The following is a 25,818-nucleotide window of genomic DNA, read 5'->3' as shown; positions in this document are numbered from 1 at the left end:
TGTGTATCAGATAGTTAAGAATACTGCATATTTAGAAAACTTTATCAAGTAGGGAATTAGAGATTGATAAGGGAGTCCAAGCAACCAACTAAAACAAAGTAAGATAAAATATAATAAATGGTCTTATGGAACGGTGACATTGACAGCATTTCAGAACTATCAAATTCATTTGAGCAGACCCCTCAGAGCACGCTCCACACTGGGGCACCCTGGGATGACATGAGGTGGCCATTCCCTATCCCAGGGCACTGGGGAACTTCTCTGGTGCAGCTTCTCCCCTTATCTCCTCCCTTCCCCCTGACACAAGAAGAAAAAGAAAATTTGGAAACAATGGCTTCGCCTACGTTCCTCTGATCCTCAGCCTTTCCCACCCTAATCAACTATGTAAAAACATCGTCAAAAATAAATTTTAAAAAATAGTCTTAATAATGTTGAAATCAATGTCCATGACTAAAGATAAAATATGTTTATCTATCCTCCCTATGCAAATATTTTTCTGTTATTTAAAAATCCCATATGGGCACCGGCTCTAATCCTGGCAGCTCCACTTCCCATCCAGCTCCCTGCTTGTGGCCTGGGAAAGCAGTCGAGGATGGCCCAATGCTTTGGGACCTTGCACCAGTGTGGGAGACCCGCAAGAGGTTCCTGACTCCTGGCTTTAGATCAGCACAGCATCGGCCATTGCGCTCACTTGAGGAGTGAATCATCAGATGGAAGATCTTCCTCTCTGTCTCTCCTCCTCTCTGTATATCTGACTTTGTAATAAAAATAAATAAATCTTAAAAAAAATCCCAGACAGTTGAATGTTTTAGAATCTAAGTTTTTAAAGAATGACCTGATTCAGAAGATGGAATTTCTATATTTTAAGCATTTGTCTTGATGTTTTTGAAACAAATTGTTCAACAAATCAACCTGTCAATCCTGTGGTAAATATTTTGACTATTCATAGATGTCACTAATGCTGACAACGTGATAATGGGTTCACTAATCTCCAAGAGAACTTGGAAGACAGAAAAGCTATCTCCGCATGTGCTGTGACAACTTAGACACACTCATCATCAATAAGATTATGGCCTGAAAGCTGCTGGATGAGTTTACAATTTAGTAAAATGATTGTGAAATGTGTGCAAAGTGAATTAGAAACTTAGCTCTTCACTTAATGTTGTAAATAATTTCTCTAACATTGTTTGATTTAGGAAAATAAAATCCTCTTGAGGAAGCAATTAGAAAAAAATGTACATCAAGGAGAGAAATTGGGGATAGACTTAGGTTGACCTCAGAAGAGAATAAACCTCAAAAGAAATTTCATAAGCTTTTAAATTTGGCAAGAGAATTACGATATCTCTGATAATTAGACTTTCAACACATTTGGATTTGCTAATTGGATCTAAGTTCTAATTATACTTTTTATGTAACTAAGAATGACATCATTGTATGAATTTAATGTGCTTTTACAGTTGAAATCAACAATTAGCAGCCTTTTCCAAATTATTTTAATAAAGAAAAAGTAGGCTTTGTTGATTATATTGTGATTTCCTCTTAAGATATACTGTAAGCATTTAGTTTTCTTAATTAAACACCTTGTGGGGAGCTCAAAGAGAAACTTAAGTCTCAATAAAAAGTACCTAAATTATGTATTTGTGAGCTACTTGCCTGTATGTGGATGACTTTGGAAGCCATGAGCAAAATGCATTTCAAGGAAGTAAATCATAGTCCTCGGGAAGAACCAGCACAAATAACCAGGTTCCTCTGCAATCACACAGTTAATCAAAATAGTCTCCAAATATGACAGCAGCTCTCTTACAGACTTTAAGTGCAGCTGCAGAATAGGTTCCCAAGTGTGGAGGCTCATGGAGTTTGTATTAGGATTAATAGCAGGCCAACAGTCCCTGTGCAGTTTTGCTCCTCGGGCTTTTATCATTCTCATCATCTCCTTCATGGCTCCGTATATCTGACTGAGAGCCCTCCATTGTTACCCCACTGAGATTTCAAGGTAGAAATTTTTTAACGGGTGACCCTCATAACAGATAAGAACCACATGAAGAAACAAAAATAAACCAGTATTTTAGAGAGTGAAGAACAGTGAATTATCTCAACTTACAAGAAAAGACTACTGCCAGAATGTGACAAAAATGATTTCACTAAAGGAAAATGGAAAAGCATAGTATTTTATACACTATGACTATTTTGAAAACAGATACGGGATTTTCTCTCAAGTAACTTACACATTTAACCATCACAAAAATATTATAATCTCCACCCCCCCCCCCAGTAAAAGTAGTATAACATCAAATAAAAATTATGAAACTATAAAAAAGTCTTAATGTGTTCAGTCATTGATATATTAGAACAGATGTTATGTTGGAATTATCTGGGCTATTATTTTTCCAATTAGTGCTTTCCTGGGCTGAATTGCTGGTGTAGATATAACTTCTCATTAAGTCCGATGTCCTCAGTGAGCCTTGTAAAGCATGTTGGGCACTGCCATATGCTATAGAATGATATGGAAAGGCAGGAAATGGCATTGATAATTGCTTCATTTGTTATTAAAATAGAACAATAGAAAACCTGTGAAAGACTTTTGCTATGCCAATTATCCCAAAAACATTGTATGCAGTTTTCTGTGTTGGCTGTAGAAGTGATCAGAGTTGCTTGGTCCCAAAAACTCACCAAAGCATTTTGATCTTTCAGCTTGGGTGCTGGAATCCCGTCACAGGCCTGAATGGATCACTGACTGACAAAAAATTGGAGAATAACATGCGTGGTGTGGTTCTACGTGTGGTGACTGTTTTGGTAAGTCTTTGCTGAGCCTTGTGGCTTTTGATTCTAGAGGTTGCCTATCCTCCATTTCATTGTATATAATCCTAAGAGAACATTCTGTAAATTCAGACTATACTTTCTAAGACACTTTAACATTTTTTTATTGATTCCCATGATAGAGTTTGTAGGTATAGGGATTACCACTACCTTCCCTCCATCCATTCCCATTCTATACTCCCTACCAACTTCCCCCATATTATTACAGTAGTGTAGTCCTTTACTACCCATTACGAGTTTAGCATTCTGTTATTTAATGTACCATGGCATTATAGGTATAGGCAAAGCTAGAAAATTTAGTTTCATATTGTTAAGGTATATTTTACAGTTTCATCGACACTTCTCCTTATTTTCAGGAGATGCATACTTTAGTGTACCTTCACTTCCCAGTACGCTAATCTCTGTGACACAGTTCAACTATGAAAATCTGGTTATAGTTGTTCGCCTATGTATCTATTTGGTTTCGTATTATGAATGTTGTCTTACATCAGAGAAAACAATTTGTTCTTTTGAGACTGATTATTTCATTAAGCAGAATGGCCTCTAGTTCGGACCATCTTGTTGCAAATGGTAAACTTTGTTCTTTTTAATGCATGAGTAGTATCCCATAGAATAGATGTACCACAGTTTCTTCATCCATTCCTCTTTCAATGGCATCTGGGTTATGTCGTTGTTTTTGATATTGTGGATTGTGCTGTGTTAAATATGGGGCTGCAGCACATTTTCTCATATGCAGATCTCCTTTTGGATATATTCTCAGGGTAGGGTAGCTGGATCATACAATAGATCGATTTTCAGTTGTTTTAGCACTCTCTCTACCTTTTCCTGCACTTCTCCACTGATTGTTGTTAGTTTGTGTATGTAGCCATTCTCATTGGAGTTATGTGGAACCTCAATGTGATTTTCATTGTACATCCCTAACAGCTAGGGAGCCTGAGCATAATTAGCCTTGGATTTGTTATTTTGAAAAATACCTGCTCATTTTCTTCAACCATTTCTTAACATGGTGGTTGTTTTGCTGCTGTTGAATTTCTGAATCTCTTTGTAAATTCTGGATATTAGTCCCTTATCTGTTGTGTAGTTTGCAGATATTTTCTACCATTCTGTTGGTTGCTTTGTTGATCATTCCCCTTGCTGTGTGCAGAAGTACTTGTTTGACGTGGTCCCATTTGTTTATTTTGACTTTGCCTGTGATTTCGGTGATTTTTCTAAGTCTTTGTCTACTCCTATATCATGTGGTGTGCTTCCAGTGTTTCCTTTAACTAATTTGATGGGTTTTGGTAGCACATTTAGGTCTTTGATACATTTAGAATTAATTTTTGTATAATATTGAAGGTGGAGTTTTTTATTATTATATCTGCAAATGGATATCCAGTTGTTCTAACAGCATTTGTTGAAGAAAATAACCATTTCCCTGCATTGTCTTCAGTACTCTTGTTGAAGACTCGTTGGTTGTGTATGTGTGGTCTCCCTTTTGGGGTTCATATTCTGTTTCATTGATCTTCTCTGTTTCTGTACCACAAACTGTTTTGATTGTTTACCACTGCCTTGTAGTATGTCTTGATTCCATCTTGAACATGAATCTCCATTATGGTGAGCTAAATAAACATTTTGCTCTGTGTAAACATGGTTTCCTCAGATATGTTGTTATTGCAATGACAGGTGGACTAATACAGAATGTATTGGAGAGTATTGGCTACTTGATATTAAGTAAATCATTTAAATTTGTAACATCAGGTTTGTTCACTGTTTACCATAAATTAAATAGGCTCAGCATAATTTATTGTCTTGAAAGTAGAATCTGAGTATTATCCATAAAAAGACATTTAAGTGGTCGTGCACTCTACATTTTTGATGCTTATACTTTATTCCTGGTTATTGATTGGTTGATAATTACATTATGAATACTTCCAATCTTAAGGTGATGTGCCTTCTGTATGACCCTATATATAAAGATGTGCATGTATACTCGATGAACCTACTGCCCTAAATCCTTTGCATGTATTATGTTATTTGGTTCTCAGAGTATTTTCAGAAGGCAGTTATATTATGATTTTCCAGTAATGGAAAAAGAAACTGAGAAATTCATATGGGAAAAAAAGTTGGTGGGAACTTACATAATTAGTAGTGGGCAGAGTTGGGATTCAAATCCAGGAAGTCTGTGTCTGCATCACAGAACCCCTTCCTCTTAACAACACATTATACTCTCTTCATTCCTACTGTGTCTTTAAGACTTTATTTCACATGTGAGTTGGAATTACCTAACTCTGAATACAGTGAAAGTGTGTTTTTTTGGGAGAGTTTTGTAGTGACAATTATCTTTAAATTCATTTCCACACTTAAATAGTGAATGAAAACAGATTGTGACCTTCTATTTGCTCAGCCTAACCATCAACTCCAAAATCTTAAATTTTTTACCCTGCTAAAACCTAGAACTAGGTTGGTCTATGTTGGACTAAATTTGGCCACCTAACCATCCCTTTATATTTTGAGTATTTACTTACAACACTTTCCAGAAAAGAAAAAAATAAGAGCCCATGGATGAAATCCCCTGGGTAAGATGTTTTGGCTTGTATTCTACTACAACTGACACCAATTCCCAGCTCTCTCCACTTGCATATCTTGGAGATGTATGCCATCAATTACAAACAAGCTAATAAAATTGATCTTTGAAACTCTACTTCCTATCACTGTTAATGTTCTTAGAAACCCCACTATTACTCACTTGAAGGAAATAATCTAATACTTATATTAAAACAAATTACTCAGCACTGTGTTATTTGTGGCTCCAGGGTCAAAGAAATAGTTTCACTAATGGTTCGCTGAAGAGAGCTAAGCACAGAGATTATTAACAGTGATGTGAAGATACTTCAAGCAATCAAGAATGAGTGCTGATGCACCAGTACTTTGATGAATAGGAAGTTTTGAATTCCACATAGACGGATAGGGTGAGAGGTGGCAGCATTATTCCCAAACCTGACAATAGCCAGCACCATGGGAGAGAGACCTAGGGATATGGGAGCTGTGACCTCAGGTACACTATGGGAATAAAGAAGCAAAATCATTGCTAAAGCTACAATCAGACAGAGAAGAAATGTAAATAGGAGGTATTCTAATCTTACTCTTTCTGTCTCTCCATTTCTCATTACAAATATCCAAGAGTGTGTAGAACAGCTTTCCAGGACACAGATTAGGAAGTTAATCCCAACTATGGCCATAACTATTTGGATGGGGAAGCTAAGAAACCAGCACCGGTGCCTATCATTTGTTAGGACCTATTATAAGAAGCTTTTATGTGTTTACTTATTTAATCGTTAGCAACCCTACAAGATCTGTATTAATTACATTAGGAGATTGAAGAGTAAAAAAGTATGAATAGCTAATTAAATGTGCATGTTGATACAGCTAACAGGAGCCAGAGATAGGCTTCAGGTTCACAGATCCTGATTTTAGAAGCCATGTCCTCACCACTCCAACCCTGTGCCTTCCAGGTCAGAACGAACTCATGTTAGACTCCAGTTAAATCTTGTTTAACTGTTGAGATGTGAAGGTTGCATGTTGTTGGACTGGTGATGAAACATTTTTTAAATGGCATCATCTATAGACAACTTTATATTTAGCCATCACTAAAACCCAGAAACATCTCTCCAAAATGAAGAAAAAAGAATGAAAAAATAAATAAAAAGTAATCTCCATATCTTATCCCTATTCATCTCTCTCTTCATATTTTCCCTATTTAGCCTTACTTCTTATGAAGTGGACCATAGGAGCTTAAAAACATATGTGAACTATGTATTGTAAAGAATTATGCAAAAATCTAAATGTTTAGGTTCAAAAATAAATGTTTATATTGCATTTTCCTATTTTTTACGTGAAATATTTGAGTATGTTTATATTAGCACAACTGCACGTGGAGGATTTTATTTTCCTCATTTGATTTCCTTGATTCTGTAAATATCAATGGCCATAGTGGTCAAATCATGTCATTCAGTTGTCTGTGTTCATGATCATTTGTGAAAAAGCGGAAACATGGCTGAGTTATACTCATAAGACTTACATAACCACAAGTGAAAAGAAAGGCATGGAAAACTATGCACCACAAAGAACAATGTACCTGAAAAACACAAATTGGTGTTTGAAAGGCACTTACTCTTTGCCTGATTTGGTTGGATGAAACCAAACACATGGCATCTCTATGGAAACATTCCTTCACATATAAACTTGAGAAATGGTCATTGAGCTGAGCACCATCTAGATAGTCAAGGAACATAAAATACAGACTGAGGAGGCTGGCGTGGTATGTTGTGAGCCATGTGGTAAACTTAGGTGAAGTTTCTGACTTCAGGCTTCAGCTTGGCCCAGCCCCAGCTGTTTTAGCCATATGGGGAGTAAAACAGCAGATGAAAGATTGATGCTCCCCACTGTTTGTTCGTTCGTTCGTTCGTTCGTTCATTCATTCTCTCTCTCTCTCTCTCTCTCTCTCTCTCTCTCTCCCTCCCTCTCCCCCTCTTTCTCTCATTCACTCCCTTCTCCCTTTGCCTTAATTCTTTCAAAAAAGACAATGCAAAGATCTCAACTTTGGGGAATTTCATTTTCATAGGATGTCTTCCAAAGCTTTCAAAATATTCTTGAACGAATGCAGTCTAGTTCTAGATTGAAGTGGCCTAATACCACAAAAATACTTCTATTACATTTTTATAAATACTTGTGCAAGACTAAAATTTCATGGCAAAATGTGATAGTTTTTCTTTGATATTTTAAGATCGCTGAAATTATGGTATTTCAATTGCTACTTGTAATTACAATTAGCAACATTTTTGTCTATTAGTATTAGGTAAAACCATATAGTAATGAAATATTTTAAATATATGATATTGTCACAAAATGAAATTATTGGATATTCCTAGAGTTACTTTCAAAAAGGCTTAGCAATAAGTCATCGCAAAAAGGAAGATTGCTTTAAAAATTTCCCCAGAAAGAAATATTGATAGTAAATGAAGTCAGTTGAATGGGTCAGTAGCAACAATGAGGAAAAATGATGTTTAACATTTAAACTGTTTCTACAGTCACAGAAGGATGTAAGTGGAAAATACATAACATTTGCTTTAAACCACTACCACACAAAGCAAGGTCAAAAATCTGTGTTGTCCATGGAGCAGGTTAACCTGAGAAACTGTTTGGGAATGGAGTATATGCCTGGATGTAGACCACAGCAGCATATTGAGTTAGCATGTTAAAAACACTTAAAAATGTGTTGCACTGTCCCAAACCTGGCCATCGCAGCCATCTGGAGAATGAACCTATAGGTGGAAATAGGTGGAAGATTCTCTCTCTCTCTCTCTCTCTCTCCCCTGTTCCTCCTCCTCCTCTTTCTTCTCCTCTCTTAGTAGTTCTGTCTTTCAAATAAGCATATCTTCAAAAAATTCACATGTTACCTGAGAGGTAAAGCATTATGATTAGAGATATGTCTAAAGTATAAGACTTGACTCAAAAGCTTTTTTTTTAAGATTTATTTATTTTTATTACAAAGTCAGATATACAGAGAGGAGGAGAGACAGAGAGGAAGATCTTCCATCCAATGATTCACTCCCCAAGTAAGCCACAACGGCTGATGCTGTTCCGATCCGAAGCCGGGAACCAGGAACCTCTTCCAGGTCTCCCACACAGGTGCAGGGTCCCAAAGCTTTGGGCCGTCCTCGACTGCTTTCCCAGGCCACAAGCTGGGAGCTGGATGGGAAGTGGAGCTGCCGGGATTAGAACCGGCGCCCATATGGGATCCCGGGGCATTCAAGATGAGGACTTTAACCGCTAGGCCACGCCGCCGGGCCCAACTCAAAAGCTTTTTGTGGAACATGTATTGTAGGTTAATGATTGTTCTAAATTTCAGAGAAGCAAAGATAGATAAAATATAGCTCCTGTTTTTAAAGAGCATCATGCAAGACTTCTTATCAAAATTACTAAAGTATCTATCAGAAAACAGGACCTGTGCTTGCAAGACTTAGAATTAAATAAATTTTATAGAAACAGAAATTGAGAGAGAGTTCACGTACTTTCACAAGCACAGGACAGATGACACTATTTTTTCTTACAAAACAAAGGGCACTGGGACTGACTTCATGGTATAGGAACCAATTTCACTCCCCATTTCAGTGTGTTCTTTTCCTCACAATTCATTGCAACTCCGTTTAAGGTACTTCAGAATGTTTGTGGATGCTAGAATAAAGAGAAAAAAATCAGTTTGCAGGATAGGCACTTGACTTCTGGCTGAGAAAGTTTTGTCTTATGTGCAAGAGCCTGGTTTGATACTCAGATGCAGTTCCTCTCTCCAGCTTTTATCAGTTGAGACCTTGGAAGCAGTGATAGTCACTCAGGCAGTTGGGTCTTCCAAGTAGTTGGGAGCCCTGAATCAAGTTGCTGGGTCCCAGCTTCAGCTGTAAGCATGAGTCACTACAGGCATATGAAAGGGAATCAGTAGATGTGTACAGTATATCGTGTGTGTGTGTGTGTGTGTGTGTGTTTCTTTGTCTTTCTCTGCTTCTCCATCAATCCAATGAGTGAATGCAACATTTAGGAAACAATGTTGATACAAAAATTTTTGAAATACATGTATCAGAGATATCCAGCAAAGTCGAGGGAATGCATGCGTGAGAAAAATATGCATGGACTTCAAAATTTTTCACACATTCATTTTTCATTTTCCATAAATATTATGAAATATATAGTTAGTAATTTTGCTAATGTTGGGCTTACCCACTTAACAGTAAGTATCAATAAGGTAGACTGTTGACTTCAGTTATAATATGTGGCATATACATGTAGCTCCATAATAAATGAACAAATTAAAATATTCTGGTATCCTGAAGATGGATGTGTGTGTACATGGAAAAGTGAAAGAGAAGGAAAAAGAAAAGGTAGGGAAAAATAGAAAATAAAGTATACCATATGTGATTATAAAAATCAGAACAGAAGTGGTCGCAAGTCAGTGCCAGAGCTGGTGTTATTAGTATTTCTTGGTCTTTTCTATCCACCAAGCCTCAATTTCCAAAAACATGGCAAATGATCTCTTTTATTTGGTTGTGGTATTTCATTCCTGAGTTCTCTACTTCTTCTTATATGCTGGTGAACTGAGTTAGTGTAACTAGATTATTGAGTACCCGTTGCCATTGACTATGTACTAAACCTTGTGATTCTATTGTTTCTAAATAATACTTAGGTTTCTCAGACATACGAAACTCCACAAATACCTTCACTGGTCCATTATCCTCACCAAAGCATACAATGTCCCCACAGAATCGATATCCTCTAATTTTTACAGTTTTCGATGATATTTTTTCTGTCTTCACTTAGTCCTGGTCACACTTGCCATGCCATTTACAAAGATTCTGATAATAGTTCATGGGAAATTCTTAGTATTAAAAATTAAATAAAGTACATATGGATTTCCAATTTTATTTCACCAAAGTCATCTTATCTTTTGCTCCCATCTTTCTGAGAATTTAATCTTAAGTGCCCTGTGGGTGTTGCCACCGCTGCTCCTTAAGGACCCATCTAGTGGTAGGTCCAAATCAGCATTATTCACTCAGCATCCCCTCTACATTACTCAGTTTGATAGGTGCTAGGGATGCAAAGGCAAGAAAAATAGACACAGCCATTGCTGTCATCCACTGTGAAATCTATTGGGGAAAACTGCCAAATGAAATACAGACAGCAATGAATAGCTGGACTGGGGAGATCAGAAAACACTGATAGAGTTGCAGCCCACCAAATATGAAAGACCATTCAGAATTTCCTGTGTGTCTCAGAGGAGGAATGTGGCAATAGAACAAGATGCAAATAGCATCCATATTATATTATAAAGTTCTAAAATTAGAATGAATAGAATCTCGGTCGGTTTCTTTTGAGCAGCCATCATCCTATAAAAGAGCAGCATTTTTGTTTACCACTTAATATTCTACGTTAAGTAACAAGGAGAGAAAGCACTAATATTTTCATTTTCAAAGTAGTTAACCATTAAATCTTTTGACATAGTGGATATTAGAAAAAGACATAGCCTATTCTCTGTGAATGCAAATGTGTATGTGTTTTCAAGGTAAAGAAACAGAATTTTTAAAATTGAAAAACCTCAAGAATGGTCTACATTACTTTATAGCATAGTCATATTTGATTAGAAGTTGCACAATACATAGACAAATTTAATCATCTCTTGGGTTGCTAGGAAGTCTCGTTTCCCTTCTCTATTTCACAATGTTTTAATTTCCACATGAACTAATGCTTCAAATTTTTTCTTCTCACAATCTGTGGGGAGCACGAGGTCATATCACTTCAGGGAAATAGGCAAAGAGAAAAAAGAATGAAACGAAATGCAGTTGTATAGATTCATGACACTCAGAGCACACACATCTTTTTTTCTTTCTCATATTGTGATTATTTAGGAATTTCAAGAATTTAACCTGCTTATAAAAAAGGGAAAAGTAATCTTTTTACATTGAGGGACAATCTAAGTGATGTACACACCACTTCTTTAGTTTAAAATACAAGAAAACACAAAGTTTTGGTTGTTATTTCTCTATATCAGTGTGAAGTCTAGAAGTGTGCTTGCTTTCCTCTTAACAACTTTTACTAAAAAAATGAATGACATGCAATTAATTTTATTATTGAGAGTCATTCATCTTAGGTCTGCTTAGTGTCTTTTGCTCAACACATTTTTCCTGAAAAACTTTTTGCTATAAATTGCAAAGAGCATGGAGGTTGCAGTTTCAAAAAGGAAGAAAGAAAAAGAAAATGTCTTAGCTTTTCTGCTTCACTTTTCCTTTAATTTGTGGAAGCCAAGAAGCTATTTTGAAATTCATTTTTTCCATAAAAGTGACCATGAATGGCTATTGTGACATTAAGTGGGTAAAACTGTAGGAAAGGCGGTAGCAAACTGTATAGTTTCTCTTAATGTATCTCCACAGCAGAACTAGGATAGGCAAATCAACTAGAAGAAAGAACAGAAAATAAGTGAGCCTAAGTGATTATGAAGGTATAATTCATCATTGTCATGAAACTTCAGAGGGCCCTGAGGTAGACAAGCAAATACAAACTGCAGAATTGTGTTTTGGGCCCTGTCACTGGTATGACAGTGTGAAAATCCGCTAATAAGAATCCCACTGCTCTGCCAGTGAAGCTGTTGCTGCCTGGAGGAACAATGAATGAAAAATACCTAGTACTAAAACACAAAACACCCACACTATGATCTTCCAAAATCTCTAAGTTTGTGTAATAATCATTTTATTTGGTTCCAAATGGCTTTACATAAACAGTACATTAAAAATAATTATATACTCATGTTATACACTGAAGTTCCCTGCTGAAGAGTTATGCTAGGTGCTTTTCAAGTCTTTGCTACTTGAAAATATTCAGCATTTTTCACATATACCTACCCCCCTCCAACTTCTATGTAGAGGTTTAAATTTTCTTATGGTCTTGTCCTATGCACCTCTTAAACCCAAAAGCAGAGGTAGAGTTGGGCAAGTAAGGGGAGAGCTGGATTCCCCTGGACAAACTCTCAGAGCCAGCAGATGATAAGAGAGACCAAGGCAAGCCCTGGTGGCTCTCATAGCTATGTCTGCAGAAGAGTCCTTTGGAAGAATTAAATGAAGAATAAAGCTTAGTTTGGGGCTTCTGGATGAATGACGACTCTGGCTAAGGAAACACTCAGTAGATATTATATCAAATAGCTCAAAAGTCACGCTACAGGTTTGCAATTTCTGTGAAATAACACTACAATGAAAATACAGTGAATAGCACCGTAGCTATGAACACAGTTCCTGGACATTCTCACAGGTGGAGTGGCAGGGTGAGGAGTTCCATAAGCAAAGCCACCCAAACTACACAAATCAGACAACTGAGAAATTGAACATCTTCAGAAATATCTGATATGGACCTTGCCATTAGTATATAAAACCAACTAGTACAATTTAATACCAGAAGTAAAAACAAACCAATAAAAATAAAATGTTCTTCCAAACAGTCAAATGGCCAATAAATATAGGAAATGCTGCTGACCGTCATAGAAATGCAAACAAAATCACTATGAATCATCACATGTAACCCACTAGACCAGCTACAACTAAAAGAACAAATTAAAACAAGTATTGATGGCTCCTGAGAAATCAGACCACTTATATATTGCTGATATCAATTTGAAGTGATACAGATTTTTTTCTAGTAACTTGGAGCATAATGGATAAAACTTCGAAACATGCTAAATAAAAGAACTAATTATAATGGTTTACCTGTTATGCCACACCATTTATATGAAATGTCAAGAGTAGACAAGTTTGTAGGGCTAGGAGGTAGGTTAGTACTGTCTAGGATTTAAGATTGTGATGATGGATAATGGGTTTGGGTTATTGTATGTGGTGTGTGTGTCAGGAGTATAATGATGTTCTGAAACTGACTGCAACAATGGCTTAATGTATCTGTGAATGTCCTAAAGTCATTAGATTGTGCACTTTGTGTAAACTGTATGGTATGGGAATTATGTTTAAACAAGCTTTTGGAATTAAGGAAAAGAGTCTCTGAATGATGACTGCCTATGTTGAAGTCCCCAGCTCTGTTCTCTGTGAATTTAGGCCGAATATTTCAGCTCTTATAGTTCTCTCACTTCTGTGAAATGAAATTGATTATACACCTCAGAGAACTGCTGTGAAAATTAACAGCATTAACACAGACAAAGAACTTCCAACAGAGCCCAACACACAAGAAGGGGAGTCGGTAGGCTGGTTCTTCATGCAGAGAATGTTAAGGGAGAAAAGTAAATGAAGCATCTAAGTCATGAATGTGGCAGTATGCAAGGCTTGAAGGATGCTATGTGAATTGGCTTTGAAAGATGAGTGCAGGATTGATCAGTTACACATAAAAAGCAAAGGATATTCAGCCATGTAAATAATATGTCCAAAAGCATATATTCTGTGAAGAATCCAAAGTATCCCAGAAGTAAACTGTAGTATCATCTGAAGTAAATTAAATTGAAATACAAAAAATCCCAATAGTTTGTGTAAAAACATATTCTCTTCTAAGAGGTCTTTTTAAGACACAACTCAATGAAAAATTTGTGAGTAAGATGGTAGTGCTGCATAACATAGGCAACAAGGGTCAACAAGGTGAAAATACCATTGATAAATCTGTGATCGTCTCAATTTTAGGCAAAATGGTACTGGTTTTTATTGTTGAAACAGTGTAATCAGAAGACAGAACTCTGTATTATATACACATTTTGTTCTTTCTCTTTTGCTGATTGTGCCAATCTTATGTGAAAGGGGGAAATACGATTTTTATGAACAGACACTTGAAGAAAAATGGCTTATGCAAACGATGTAATTTATAGCAACACTGGGATGTATGCTCACTTCAGAGCTGACTGAATATAATCATCACGAGAATTGATGCATGACAATGGCTTGACAATTTCTTATTCTCTCACATCCCACTTACGCTTGAAGATGATAGCTGCCATACAGCCATGTGTGGGTATCACTGTTGCATACATTGAGCAAACAATGCATGACCTGAAATTTTTCCTCCTAGAAGCTAAAACTTGTATTCACAGATTAAACATTGAATAAATATTTCAAATACATTGTGCAGTATATCCTGAAAAATAGATTTATGACTTGTCACTAGAAGTTTAAACAGATTGGTGGAGTCATTTGCAAAATCAGAAGATAGAAAAACAGTAGGAAATTGACTTCCTTAACTTGTATAATGTCCTACGTCCATGATTTATATTTTAGGAAGGCAATGTGCCACTGTATCTGAAAGAAAAACCTATTGTTCAAGTGACCTTGAAGTGTTAAGTTGTCTTTTGGCAATTTCCTAGTTTCAATATAGTCACAATACAAACCCAGCTTTTTATGAAATGCTTCAGTATTGAACATGAGTATGAATTATAAAAACTGGAGACATACTGCTGGAATAGATTTTATGTTTTAGACTTACAAAAAGAATATAATAAACTAGCAACTACTAAAGCTTCAATGCTTTTTTACATTTTTATTCAAATGGCTAATTTAATTGTTGTAAATAAACTTCTCTGAATTACATATGTGCTATAAAATAAGCCTGGAATCCTTAACTGTCTAATTGCCTGCCAGCTACAGCAGGGTAACAGGAATTAGACCAAGTTTCTACCGTACAACACTATAAAACCGAGCAAAGTAAGGTAAAATATTTTGGAATTTTGTTCAACAGATGGCAGTGGACTATGATTTCTAAAGTTTGAAAACAAGTAGATTGCAGCAACTACTCCTGTTTTCTGGGGTTTGGCAATTTCCATCATGAAGGTGCAGAGCTACAGGTCCAAGACGGAGCTTGTCAACCTCACTGAGTTGGGAGCATAGTGCCGAGGGCATGAGAAAGCTGCGTAGGTGCCACATTCTGGTGAAGAGCAGGCCAATGTCGGGGCAGAGGGAGTTTGCACCCTCCGAGTGTTTCATACTTGAGTGCCTGAAAGGAGCTGACAGGCTCACAGGAGAAAAGGCAAACAGATTCATATCTCGCATACACAAAAGCTGCACAACAAGTAGGACTCACAGAAGAGTCAGATAGCTGAAGTTAATTTTTAGATTTCCTTTAAAGATTTATTGTTTAGAAAAGTAGATTTACAAGGAGTCAGAGGGAGCTTTTCCATCTGCTGGGTCATTCCCCAAATGGTTAGGCCTGGGCCAGGCCAAAGCCAGGATGCAGGAACTTCACGTGTGTGGCAGGAGGGCAAGCATTTGGACCATCTTGCTTTCCCATGCATATTAGCTGTGAGCTGAATGGGTAGTGAGGCTACCGGGACTTTAACTGGCACCAATACAGGATGTGTGCATTCTAGGTGGTAGATTGACATGCTGTGACAAAATACCTAGCTCAGATGGCTAAAGTTTAAGGAGCATTCATAGCTACGGAAAAGTAGCGGGACATGGGATTTTTGAAGCCTGTTGGGAGCAAGTGCATGATGAACATTTGTGCACATAGTCTCTTAGGTAGCACCCCCAAGTCTGTCTGAGCACATGACTTTCTAGTACAGGAATCAGTCTTTTGTGCTTGGTGGGAAAACAAGGAGGAAGTATATGACAATTGTATTCCTTGTGGAGGACCTTCCTTGTTCAGAGAAGGAAACTTAACAAGCCCCTCCTGCCCTTCAGAGGAAAAGAGGATAAAGGAACAGGTCAATAGGAAAACGTAGAGAGAGCTTGGCTTTCTGATACACAAAGCACTCAGTATGTCAATCCACCATTCTTTTGGGTATCACATTCTGAGCCCTGATATTATGCAGGAAAATAATTGTAATTTGCATGGGAGTCCTCTGAAACCGTGTTTAACTGGAGAGAAAAAAAAAATCTATAAACCTGAACTAAGAATGACAGGAAATAGAACAATTCCCAAGTATGTGTATGATACAGACTTTTCAGGAATATTTAATTTGGTGTGGGAAGGAGCATACATTATGCACCAAGTCTTAATATACGAAAAATACTTGTGGGCCCGGCGGTGTGGCCTAGTGGCTAAAGTCCTCATCTTGAACACCCCGGGATCCTATATGGGCGCCGGTTCTAATCCTGGCAGCTCCACTTCCCATCCAGCTCCCTGCTTGTGGCCTGGGAAAGCAGTTGAGGACGGCCCAAGGCTTTGGGACCCTGCACCCGTGTGGGAGACCTGGAAAGAGGTTCCTGGTTCCCGGCTTTGGATTGGTGCAGCAGCGGCCATTGCGCTCATTTGGGGAGTGAAACATCGGATGGAAGATCTTCCTCTCTGTCTCTCCTCCTCTCTGTATATCTGACTTTGTAATAAAAATAATTTTTTTAAAAAAAAGGAAAAATTGTTTATCTTTGGGCTAAGTAGTAATCAAAAGGTAGTAGGTGAACACATTTATATAAAGTAGGATACTGCAACAGCACTTGTTATTTCAGTCTTTATAACCTTTCCCTGATTTCTCTAAAAGTCCAGCTTCTATGAGGAACAGGCAAGTTCACCTGCCACTTCTGATCTCCAAGAACACATTAGTGTTGTCATTTTACAGCTGACATAAATTAGCACTGGATAAACAGATGTAAAGATAGAAAAGATTACCAAAAAATTCTCCCTGTTTACATTTTAGAACTCTTCCCACTCTGTAGGGAAAAGCAATCTTAAAATTCTAGTAATTAAATTTCAGTTCAGAAAACAAATTTTGACAAAACCTCGTATGACTTGACAGTCTGTCTCAAAAGACCATCGAGTTTTAATGGCAGCTTTACCAGTGACACAGCCAGCTCTCACCAAGGGACCTGGAGCTGTCAAAGTTGCAGGAAATTTTAGCCAACTGGGGGGCATTTCTCAAATCATTATCCCTTGCACTAAATGTTACAGTGGGATAGTTCCAAAGGATATGAGACCTTGAAAAAGTGCCCAACTTGGGAATTTGACACCAGTGTCAGCTTCTGGAAGATGTGCATGCTATTAAATTTAGTGTCCTCAGAGAACATGGAGGCAGTCAAGGGGAGAGCCACCATACTGCAAAGAGGTCCCAGAAATGGAAAAGTTGGTCAAGTAAAGGAAGCCAAATGTAACACTGTTCAGAATACAGCCCTTGGGTCTAGTAATGATCAGTGGAAAAACAGATATCTGGGTTTTAAGGTGTTGTTTCACAGCATTTCCATGTAAACTGCCTGATGATTACTTTAACCTGGAAGCAAAAGGTCTGTTGTGTTTAAAATTGGATCTGATTCTTATCTGTTTGAAATCCTTCAGCCATGAATTTTGAGCTTGCAAGGTGATGAAAGTTAGCATGAACCAATGAGCTTTATATTTCTAACGTTTTTTTTCTTTTGAATAGGATAGGAATTTTTGTTTGCTTTTTATTTTTAAACACTGTCATACGATTTTAGAATTGAGAATATGTTCACGCTAAAATTTCCCCATTGATTCTTATGCAAGAAATGTAGTTCAATTAAAAATATACCAGGCTGCTGTTTTGTTGGAGCCAAATGTAATCTCCAAGACTATGGTCAATAAAGAACTCAGGAGAATGAAGTATTGAGACTGAAGGATCTGAGGTCTACTGGGGAATAAAAAAGCAACTGATTAGCATTTGAAAGCAAGGTCTTTTACTTTTTTAAAAGTCAAGGAGAATAAAAAAAATGATCACCTATCAAGAACAAAGGGTTTGAAAAATCTCCCACCTTTGTTTTGTGAGTCCTTTGAAAATTTTAAGAATGACCTTTAGTCATGAACTCCAGGAACTAAGATGCATTTCAATACATGTAATACTACACTTGAGGACCTTTCTAGAGGAAAAAAAAAGAATAAATAGCACCAACACTGATTCTTTAAATCACTCTTAAGTGACATTGGCTTCATAAAATTAAGGACTCAATAGGTGGGATAAATATTAGCTCAGTTTTTTAAGATTTATTTATCTTTATTGGAAAGGTTCATTTACAGAATGAAGAAAATACAAAGGTCTTCTATCCTCTGGTTCACTCCCCAAGTGGTTGCAATGGCTGGAGTTAAGCTGATCCAAAGGCAGGAGCTTCTTCTAGGTATCCCTCTTGGGTTCAGGTTGGCAAGGGTTTGGACCATCCTCTGCTGCTTTCCCAGGCCACAAGCAGGGAGCTGAAAGGAATGTGGAGCAGCAGGACATAAAACAGCAGTGCCCATATGGGAGCCCAGCACATGCAAGGTGAGGGTTTAGCCAGTGAGTCATCACACCTGGCCCATTAGCACAGATTTTAAACTTAGTATTCATGCACCTTTACATCTTCTAGTAAATTATAACAACCTCCCTATGATTTCTCAACATGTGTCCCAGAATTCAATACTGTACTCACAGATAGTCCTTCTTGTAAGAGTTGGTATATAGGTCATTTGAATGTGGCTTATGATTGATTGTAGTAATTCTTCAAGTTGTGCTTGTATATATGCTTTCCTCTTCTGAATCCTAGGACATCGCTTCTGTAGCTTTAAGCATGGACTTTTCCATATGTTTTTGTACATCCCTACAGATTTGTTTCTTCTTTTCAATATCAGCACTTTTCTGCTTTCTACTCTTCTGCCCTCTATGCAGGAGCGCTTCTCTTTTGAAGATTCCCACTGTACTTCCTATTAGAATCAAAAGAAAAAGGTACATCCTTCCAAAAGCATTCAGCCTACAGAAATAGAAAAGCTGTCACCTTATTCTTCCAACCTTAGATCAACCAGCCCAATGGCTGGAATAGTGAGAGTAGTTACCACAAAGTGTACAGAGCAGGGTGAGTGAAATGGCTATGTACCTTGCTGTCTCCAGATCTTCTTTTAGGAAGGAAACTACCTCTGTTCAGAAAAAAAAAAATGCCTTGACATGATTGCAAGAAAAACTTTTCCCCTACCTGTTTAAGTAGGGCTGGCTGGGATAAGTTCACTGATAATAGCTCAAAAGGACAAAGTTTACCCAAGCAGGTATGGGCAAGTCACTCAATGAGTAGCTTGCTGAATACTCAGAGGTGAAAGTGTAAGCAGTGAAAGTGATGGGGTTGGTTAGGGTTTCCTGGAATTAGCATATTAACTCTTCTGTAGGAATAAGAACAGCTGTAGGAAGTGGCTGCTGCCATTGTCAGACATGGAAAGTTCAGGTAAGATTTCAAATGTTTCTAATCTTAAAATAAGCCTTATTTCCAGACTGATTCCTTCAGTATGCTAAGGTTTAAATATGATCAAAAGGAACGGAAGTATAGAGTAAGAAGAGCAAGAATGAGGTGTAATGTTGCCCTGTGTCAAAGACGCCTTAATTATTTTTCTTCTGTTACTCATGTGGTTGCTGCACCATGCCCTTCCTCAGTCAAAAACAATTGTTAAAACTCTAGATATTAAGAGATCTCTGAGGTAAGAGAACTTTTGAGAGATAACAAATGCTAGCCAAAAAGAATGGATGGGACCAGGGACAAATTTCCTAAACCACCAGCAGCAAGGCTAGGGAACAGTTAGAAAACTCTCCACCAGTTGGAAAGTCCTGTTGCCGTTGTTGCAGCAAGCCTAGGCTGAGTTACAGTCACCTGGACAGTGAGGCTGTCCTTGAACCCACTGGTTTTATGGGGAACAACTTCTTCCCCTGGGGGCAGCCGCACACCTTGGCCATGATGCTGAAGCTCACCTGGATGGAAAGGATGGACCTGCCATATGATCCACCTATACTGCTCCTAGGAATATACCCAAAGAAAATGAAAATTGCATATGAGAAAGGGCTCTGTAATCCTGTATGTATAGCAGCACAATCTACAATATCAAAGACATGGAAACAATACAGATGTGCATCCAAAGAGGAGCGGTTAAAGAAACAGTGGTACATCCACTCTGGGGGAATATTACTCAGCCATTAAAAAGAATGAAATTATACCATTTGCAACCAGATGGTCCCAACTAGAGACAATTCTGCTCAGTGAAATAAGTCAATCCCAAAAAAAGATAACTATCATATGCCTTTAAAGAGTAATCCCTAAGTGTTGTACCTTTAGGTAGTTGTGAATTTTTCCGTATAGAAAACTTGCAATGAATCTTCTTATAGAAAAAAAATATATGTTCACCTGTTTATTTCCTTGGATGTTTATTTCCTTTTACATGTGATAATTTAATACGCAGCCATTGATTTCCTACTGTGAATGTTTTAAAAATCTAATTTTTAAAATTTAATTTTATTGGTGAGGTAGAGACAGTTGGTTCTCTACACTAAATTCCCACAACAGCTAGGACAGTGCGAAAGCAAACCAGTAGTCTGAAATTCAATCCAGATCTCCCATTTGGGTGACAGGAGGGTAAATACTGGAGTCGTCTCCAGCTGTGTCCCAGAGTATGCATTAACAGGAAGCTGGATGGGAGGCTGAAGTGCTGAGACTCAAGTCAATCATTCTGATATGGGATATGGACAGCCAAAGCAAGCAGCTTAACCGTTGCAATGAAACATCCCCCCTGGAACTAGCAGGATAGCCTTGTGGCTAAAGTCTTCGCCTTGCATGTGCCTCGATCCCATACGGGCACCAGTTCTAATGCTCCTTCCCATCCAGCTCCCTGCTTGTGGCCTGGGAAAGTAGTTTGGGACAGCTTGTATGGGAGACCTGGAAGAGGCTCCTGGCTCCTGGCTTTGGATTGGAGCAGCTCCAGCTGTTGCCACTGCTTATGGATTGAATCAACAAATGAAAGATCTTCCTCTCTCTCTCCTCCTCTTTGTATATCTTACTTTCAAATTTGAAAAAAAAAATCTTAAAAAATAAATCCCTCCTCCTACCACCCCATGTGACTTTTTTTTTTTTTTGCTGGCAAAGTCTTAAAAATTCTTCTATGTAGTATTTCAGAAATACTACTTCCTTACACACCAGTCTTAAACACTAACACCTTTTTCCTTCTTGTCATTCTAATAAATAAAAAGGTAAAATTATTTTTAAAAACTTATATTTCCCCAAGGAGTGTTAAGCAAACAAAATGAAAAATTGACTAAATATTTGCAATTAAACTTTGTTCCTTTTCACTTCTAAGCTAGAAGATTATAATGCTTTAAATGATTGTTATTCTAGTAAGTATAACTTCACTTTTAAATGATTGAGTCACAATTATGCAAGGATAAAAAAAGAAAGTACACATATTCACTCTTAAATTTGAGTATGTGTTAATTTTGTATTTATTGCTGCAGGTTTGTCAAAATACTTTCTTTGATTGTATATTGAACATGAACATTGAGGTCTTTAATCTATTGGTTTAAAGTTTTGGTCTCTTCAATGCAATGAAACACACTTCAAATAAAACCATCCAAGGAGAGTCTAAGAAACCAGTATTTTCCCAAAGAGTGATTCCAAGATTATTAACGATTTCTAGGAATTAAAGAGAAGCATCACAATGTTTCTCATGTAAGACTGATAACCACGTGTCCAAGATATCAGAGAAAGCCATCAGTTTCTGCTTCAGAAAGGAGGAGCAGACATTTGGCCCTGCACACTAAGTCACACTTCAGACACTTGAATCCCACATGGGAAGGTCTGGTTTGACTCATGTCTTGTCCACACCCAGTGCTGTTGCCTGCTAATGTAGAACCTGGGTTGGCATCTGAATCCATGCCAACCTGGTGGGAAATGCTGATCAAGTTCAAGGCTCCTGGCTTGAGCTTGGCCTAGCTCAAGCATATGAGCAGTGATGAAGCATATGAAGAAACTCTCTGCCTTTCAAATTAACAGCAAATTAAAAACAAACAAAACCCGCTAAAATCATGTTACATTGCATCAAATCCATTTTATTGCCCAATTATGATCAACTCACTCTTTCTGGCAAAAAAAAAAAAAAGCTTATAATTGATCTTTCAGCCTCTTCTCTTGCCCCTTTGAGGTTATTGTAGATCATAACTGTTAACCATTTACTAAACTGTTGAGGCAGATCATACTTTGTCCCTCTGTGGCACCAAGTCCTCTGCCTTCACATCAGAGGCTTTCCACCTCAGTTAAAGAACCAGCACCTATGATTCGACTGCCCTGAAGCCCTAATGTAAGCTCCAGCTCTTACAAACTCATTGCCTCTTGGATATGCTCTACTATCTGATCCCGATTCCCTCACTTGCAGCCACATTAGGTCTCATGTCTCTGGGAAATGTCAGAGGGAGTTAAGCTAAACCCAAAAATCACATTTTCTCTAATTTGTGGTAGCAAATAGATACAGTACCAAAAAAAAAAAGGAAAGAAAAAAGTTAATGAAGATAAGTAAAATTGACATCCTAGGGTTGCATTATTGTTCGTCTTACCTGTATTCCTGCGAAACTGTGAGCTTCTTTTTTTAAAATATATATATATATATATATATATATATATATATATATATATATATATATTAATTACATTGCATTATGTGACAGTTTCATAGGCTCTGGGATTCCCCCAACCCCTCTCTATACTCTCCCCACATGGTGGATTCCTCCACCTTGTTGCAGTATTACATTTCAGATTCAGTCCAGATTCTTTCATTGCAAGAGTATACCAAGCATAGAGTCCAGCATCTTATTGTCCGGGTAAATGCAACAATTTATTGGGGGACCATCTCTGGTCTGAAGGCAGAGCTGGCAGAATATCATCCTGATCAATTAAAAGCCACAACATAACATCAATGACAATTTACAACATTATGGAATTAATTGACATGGTATTGAGTAACCAATATGTTAAAATGCAAGTTCTTAACCACATCCTGTGACTACTTCATTGACATTTCAATTTTAGTTTATATACTACCGGCTTCTATACACCTTAACATGGCTATAGGGTACTATTCAGTTGTCTCGTGTCTATTTTCATTTTAGTATTTAGCAGTTTATAGTGTCGAAGCATGATTTTGCTGAACTTGGCAGATTCTAGGATAGTCTAAACTGGGTTATAACTCTAACAAGGCACATGTCAACAACTGAGGTGCAGAGTAGTTTTAAGGAGGGGTGTGCAGAGAAATCTTCAATACCTTAGTGAGGAGTAACTAATCTTTGTGTCCTACCTAGTAAGGTATGTGTGAGTCCATGCTGACCATTTCCTATCTGGTTCTAAGCTTTCCTAGTTGTTCTCTGTCTATCTATTCATGTGTGTGTGTGGGGAGGGGTGTGTGTGTGTGTGTGTGTTTGGGGGGGGGCGCTCTGGAGTGACCCTGATGGTCACTGCAAGAGAGGGTGGGGATCCAAAGTAGGAACTAAGTAAGGACCAAAGAAAGCTCCTCTCCCTAGTTCCGAAAGAAGTTTACTGTTCTGTTTCTGTGGACCGCTCAGGATTCCTGGCTGTTGTTCCAATGACCTTGGATCCTGTGAGGAAGGATTTGGACTTCTTCCATCTCGTGTGGTAGATCCAATCGGGGGTGAATGACCTCAGAGTTCTCGGCCTCCTAAGGCACTCCAATTCCCCGTGGTCTCTTTGGCACTTGGGATGTGGTCCTTGTTGCCCATACTGATAGTCCTTGGTGCGGATCCGAGAGTCTCCAGGGTTGGGATACAAGCCTCCTCCTGTCCACCTGCTCCACTCTGGGGTCCCCCCCTGCTCTGTGCATATGACCTCCTATTAAGAGGTTATCAGGATCACTCTTGATTCTCCCTGTATGTCTTTGTAGTTTTACTATTGTCTAATGCTGATTTGAATCTGTTGTCTATAAATTACCTGTTATGTTCCTGATAGGTTTTACTTCACGTCTTTCTCACACATTCTAAGGAGGTGGAAGATTTCTCTGCTTTCCCACCCCATTTCCAAGTAGCATAGGCCCTTAAAATATTTTCTAAAAGATTTATTTTTATCCAAAAGACAGATTTGTAGAGAGATAAAAGGAGAGAAAATAAGATCTTGCATCCACTGGTTCACTCCCCAAATGGCCACAACGGCCTGAGCTAAGCCAGTTCGAAACCAGGTCGAAAGCAGGTGCCAGGAGTATCTTCTGGGTCTCTTACACAGGTGTAAGGTCCCAAGGCTTTGAGCCATCCTCTACTGCTCTCCCACTCTACAACCAGAGACCTGGATAGGAAGTGGAATAACTGGAACACAAACCAAACCAACACTCATTTGGGATCCTGGCACTTGCAAAGGGAGGATTATCCAACTGAGCCATCAAACCATGCTGCAGTTCAAACATTTAGCAAATGAAACTATTTTCATGACTGATAACTTTAACAGGTTGAATTTAAAACAAAATCGGCAACAGGAAAACAGAAAATTAACCACAACATAAAGTTAAATAACATGTTACTGAATGACCAATGTGCCAATGAAGACATAAAAACAAAAATCAAAAACCTTTTTGAAGCAAACAATACCACTGTGTAACCTATGAGTCACTGAAGAAAATAGTAAAATTACTTTTTTGGATTAATGAAAATAACAAAAAATATTAAACCCCCTAAGATGTAGCAAAGAGAGTATTGAAAGGGCTTTTCATCTTGCATTTTGCATGAAGGTTGCGTTATATCAGAGACAACATGTATTTGTCCTTTTGGGATTGACTTTTTCACTGAGCATAATGGTCTTGAGCTGGGACCATTTTGTTCTTTTTAATGGTGAGTAGTATTCCATTCAGTAGATGTACTTCAGAATCTTTACTCCTCTTTCTCCTGGCAACTGGGTTGTTTCCATGTCTTCACTATTGTAGACTGTGCTGCTGTAAATACAGGTTTACAGATCACCTTCCCGTATGCAGATTTCATTTCTTTTGGATATATTCCCGGAAGTGGGACAGCTGGGTCATACAGCAGTCTCCTTATTGACTGCCGTAGTAGTTGTACTAGCCTACACTCCCATCAATAATGAAGGAGGGTACCTTTCTCCCCACATTCATTCCAGCAGGTGTTGTTAGTAGAGTCCTGTGGTTTCTAAACATTTACTTCTTCAAGAAATATTCCACCAAAAATTCTTTTAAAAATCTTTTCATTGCACTTCCCTTTTTCTGTACTTATTCATCCCACCTGATCCTTTCTCTCCACTTACTTCTTGTTTGATTTTTTATCACCATGTCTTGATATTTCTTTAACAATGTCTTTAGCCTTGTAAATTATAAAAGTTGCTAGTACTTACATATGACCTATAATGAGTTTTCCAAGGAGAATGGTGATCATTAATTCTGTAAATAGCAAAAGAGAATGGTGTAGTCCCTAAGCAGAAAAACAAGCTCACACCCTGTTGGACATGTTTTATGTAAAAACAAAAAAAAAAACCACACATTTCAAGTAGGCTCTTATGAAATATATATTTTCTCTCTTTAATGTCGTTGGGCTGCATATGTGAGAGCAGAATTATAAGGAGTTTCCAGTGATTCATTTTTAGTTTGGGCTATCCTGGCATTCTGTGAAATTGTGCATATTCAAACCACTAAACAGCTCTCTGTAAAGCCTTGACAGTAGCACTTGAAGCTTGTAGCTATCCAAAATATCAGATGAGTTTTTCAAACTCTATCACAAGCGAACAATATTACATCGCTATTAAAATATGAGAAGTAACTACAAAATCTGCAAGTTGCAAACAGTGTTGT

At 37.8% G+C, this 25,818-nt stretch overlaps 1 protein-coding gene across 2 annotated transcripts in view; it reads left to right on the top strand.

The window, feature by feature from the left end:
• The window catches only part of GRID2 (glutamate ionotropic receptor delta type subunit 2), a 1,304,007-nt gene that overhangs the window by 923,377 nt on the left and 354,812 nt on the right, over positions 1–25,818 (top strand). For both annotated transcript variants that reach the window (XM_058667042.1, XM_004590568.4), the window contains exon 9: positions 2,692–2,793. In XM_058667042.1, the coding sequence (XP_058523025.1) occupies positions 2,692–2,793 (102 nt within the window). The remainder of the gene's footprint in view (positions 1–2,691; positions 2,794–25,818) is intronic.

This window comes from Ochotona princeps, chromosome 7 (assembly GCF_030435755.1).
Source record: "Ochotona princeps isolate mOchPri1 chromosome 7, mOchPri1.hap1, whole genome shotgun sequence".
NCBI classification, from domain to species: domain Eukaryota; kingdom Metazoa; phylum Chordata; class Mammalia; order Lagomorpha; family Ochotonidae; genus Ochotona; species Ochotona princeps.
This window is presented reverse-complemented; position numbering and strand designations above follow the sequence as displayed.